This window comes from Carya illinoinensis, chromosome 16 (genome assembly GCF_018687715.1).
Source record: "Carya illinoinensis cultivar Pawnee chromosome 16, C.illinoinensisPawnee_v1, whole genome shotgun sequence".
NCBI classification, from domain to species: Eukaryota; Viridiplantae; Streptophyta; class Magnoliopsida; order Fagales; family Juglandaceae; genus Carya; species Carya illinoinensis.
The window spans coordinates 13376879-13381077 of record NC_056767.1 but is presented as its reverse complement, the minus strand read 5'-3'; the positions used below and the strand labels follow the sequence as shown (position 1 = coordinate 13381077).

General features: G+C 32.2%; 1 protein-coding gene across 1 annotated transcript; it reads left to right on the top strand.

The window, feature by feature from the left end:
• The first annotated feature begins 885 nt into the window (after positions 1-885).
• LOC122298840 (protein NIM1-INTERACTING 2) lies at positions 886-1281 on the top strand. The gene has a single exon (XM_043108687.1). It carries the CDS (start codon positions 886-888, stop codon positions 1279-1281), a length of 396 nt encoding a protein of 131 aa, XP_042964621.1.
• Positions 1282-4199: the final 2918 nt, after the last annotated feature.

The following is a 4199-nucleotide window of genomic DNA, read 5'->3' as shown; positions in this document are numbered from 1 at the left end:
TAAATAAATTTATTTTAAAATTTTTTTAAAATTATAGAAGTATTCTACGTAAAATAATATTTTTTGGCGTTTAATAAAATTTCCACATGCACTGTTTCAAGTAGGGACAAATAGAATTTCTCATTGTGATCTAAAAAGACAAAATTCGGACCCACACACGTGTATTAGACGTATCACAAGAAAGACATTCAAATTGAAAGGGCAATGGTAGGGTTCCTCTGGATCCCGATGCAACATCCGCTCCAATTTTTTTTCACATAGTAATTAAAAAAATATTATTTAATAATATTATAAATTTTTTTGATTTTTTAAAATATTTAAAATTGTTAAATAAATATTGTGAAAAAAATATTTAATTAATTTCTTTTTCATATATTTTTTAACATTTTCAAATATTTTTAAAAAAATTTCAATATTATTAAATAATCTTTTCTTAATCATTGTATAAAAAAATTAAAAAAAAAAAAAATTAGGCATCCCCGTTATTTTCCAAATTGAAATCTTTCGAACCTCTGACGTCACAAGACGAACGTCTTGTTGCATCAAAGGACCGACGTGCTTTTCCTGACTTCAATAACCTCCACCGCGTCCTTCTCCTCCACCCATTTGAGAATAAAATATCTAGTGGGTAACGATATCCTTACTGCCGCTTCATCTGTAGTTCGTCACCTCCCCCATCAAATAACGAACACGTGGCGAGAATTAATTATGTCTGCGACGTGCCCGCTGCTAGCGGCATCGTACCTTCCAGTAGCATAAAAAGTTCAAAACTCTGCGCCTCTCTTGATTCTCGATTTATATAAAAATAGAGCGGGTGTTATAAGAAAAAAAGAAAAAAAGAAAAAAAAGAGTGGGAGCGTGATCGTTGAGGTGGACTTTGGACGCATGGCAGGCAGCAAGAAAACCGTCATTGAGGAGAGAAGGAAGGCGGTGGACGGCGTCGTTTCCGGACGGCGGAAGAGGGCCCGAGAAGATTCTTCGACGGGATACGACGTCGTTTCCGGGAGGCAGAAGGAGGCCGGAGAAGACGCCGTGACGGAGGAGGAGGTGGAGGAGTTCTTCGCGATCTTGAGGCGAATACACGAGGCGGTTACGTACTTCAAGAGAGCTGGCAAAGGCAACTGGCGTAAGTTAATGGAAAATGATCTCGAGGGGGAGGGGCACGAGGAAGTTAATGGCGTGCAAGGAGAGGAACAACGCAAGAGGAAGGAGGAGGGCATCAAGGAGAATGCGGGTTTGGACTTGAACTTGGATCCGGATCCAGATTGTGAGCCGATTTAGTCGGATCCTCAAGAAGTGTGTACGGTGGGTGTCATTTTTTCCTTCGATTACGCGGCGATGTGCCGCAAATGTTTTGCTTGGCTGTCGTAACACGCAGCATGCTATTTAATCTACGATAAATACTACTCTCGCACAGAATTTTTTTATTTTATTTTTATCTTTTGTGTCGAATTGTGTTTTTATTTATTTTTTATTTAATAATTAAGAAAACATTTTATAATAATTTTATAAATTTCATTATTTTTAAAAAAGTAATTAAAATGATTAAAAAAATATGTAGCAGCGCTCTCTAGTCTACATTTAGCAGCGTCCAAACTGTTCCATTATTTTATTTTAGAGCATTTTTAATGGAAGATGGATGAACATTATATTTATTGTAAAGCAGTGTTAGGTGTATAAGTTTTTTCTGTTTTTTTTTAAATTTTAATCCCACAAAGAATAAAATATGTTTTCCTGAGTGAATAGTTTGCTCTAAGTCCACATATTTAATTATTATAAATAGAAAATTTTTATTACTTATTACAAATTATTTATTACTATTTACTTACTATTTGCTAACTATTTCATCACTATTCACAAATCATAATAGATACTTTTATTCAAATAAAAGCCTGAATGCAATTCAAACAAAAATATGGATATGGGTCAAGGTGTAATTCGGTTCAATTTGATATAATTCGGGGGTGATGGACCGATCTATCATTTTCTCGGAATCAAACCAGACTGAACATTCATAGGAACCAAATCGGACCGATCCGGTCCGATTGATCTGTTTCGTCCAACCCAATTAATCTTCTCTCTTTTTTTAAATAAATTAATAAAAAAAATATTTAAACTACGAAATTAAAATAAGAAAATTATTAATGTAAGTTATATAACTAACTCATTAAAAAAATATTTTACATAATCAATGATAATAAATTAGATGAAAATTACATCATTAACTTATATCATTATTATATAAAAATAATATATTAAATTATTAAAAATATTTTTAAACTATATATTGGAGTTTCGTCCAATCCGGTCCAAAATTTAAAGTTATCAGGATCGGATCGAATTTTTTCAATCTATAATTTATGAGACCGAGACCAACTGGTCAAAAGTTTGGTCCGATTTGTTTTTCAGGTTCGGAGCGAACTCCTTACCCCTTAGATATTGGGTTTTTACATCCCAAATATTATAATAATTGACATTCATTTAGAGAACTGGCATTGGCTTAGCCAAATATCAGTGAAAGTTATAATTTAACTAATGCCCCTCAATTTTCATCTACATGGATTAGTCAAACAAAAGTTATCTACCATATTAGCTATAGTATATCTATCTATCCATCAAGTCATATATGATAGCAACTGTAGCTGAGTCAAATGAAGTTTTTTATTTCCTACCAACCTAGTCTCGCACAGCTCATTCCCCTTCTCCTTCCCGCAGCTCGTTCTCCTTCTTCTCCCGCCCTCTCTTTTGCGTAGTTGTCTTCTTCTCTTCTGCATGTCTCTTTCCAGTAGTAACTACATCTACTTAGCAATTTCCCGTAACTCTATCTCCATCGTTTTCTCTAGATCTGATCCCAACAATAGGGTAAAATTATATGCACTAGCACTCGATCTTTGTTCCTTTTCACTCGATTTGTTTGAGTTCCAATAGCATTTTTTTGAGATTTGATCAAATCTAATTTCTTCTCCTCCATTTTTTTTTTTTTGAACTATCGTAGCTTGTGATCAGGAATTTTTCTTGCTTTCGTTTGCTTGATGTTGCTTCCCTGTAGAATCAGAAAGATAATGGATCTACTTTTATTTGAGCTATTTTCATAGGGGTTGCTTTACTTTTGATTGTGTTTTGGTTGGTGTTGCTTCACTATGGAATCAATATGATAGTGGAGTGGTTCTTCGGCTTTCGGTTTGGGCTTTAAGTGCATGTTAGTTTGTTTTATCTCAATTATGCTGCATCAGTTCAGAATATTATCATGCTCTCATGAATTATTGAAAAGCTTGAAATCACCATTATATTGAGCACAATGTATTCATATGTAGATGTTCACATTGGGATGTTATTTTTAGATTACTTCACGTGAAAATAAAAATGAAAATAATTGTTGGAGTTTGTTGGGGAGAGTTGGAGATTATGAATATAAAAATAAAAAAGTTAAAGAAATAAAAATAAATCTATTAAAAATTTATTTAATAAATAATAATATTTTATTATTATAGAGAATGTGATGGCTAATCCAACGTGAAGTTTAAGTTTGGAGTCATTAATCAAAAGTCAAAAAGTTACATATTAGTCAAATTTTAACTTTAAGATAACTAATCTAATGTCAGTGCTCTGTGCTCTTATTTACTTAACTAGATGATGCAAGAAGGATTAGATTGAGAAGAAATTAAAAAAGAGAAAGAGGAGTTTAAAAAGAGAAATTGAAGAGAGAAGAAAATGGAAGTAGTTAATAAAAAACGGAGAAAAAGAAAAGTCAAGAAGATAGTGATAAAATACCCGAAGAAATATTAGAGGGAGAAGGAGCGGAACAATTACTTTATCAAATATTTTAGTTCTTTCAACAATCTTATATATATATATATATATATAAATAGAAGGTGTGTCGGGGGGTTTTGAATTCATATTTTTTATTTGGAAATTCAGGTCATATGCCATTAGGCCATTAAACTTTTGGGATCCTTTTAACAAACATTAGATTATTAGTGTATAAAGAACTTATAATACTAATTTGAATCCTCTCAGTGCATAAGGCTGCAAAAATGTGGTCTTTGCTGGAAATTTCTTAGAATTTTATTTTCAAATTTTACTTAGGCCCTGTTTGGTAACATAATTATTCTAAGATATTACCTTCAAAACATCACTAAACACAAAACACTTTTCAATTTCAAATTTTTAACTTCTTCATTAAGTAATTATCTAATCAT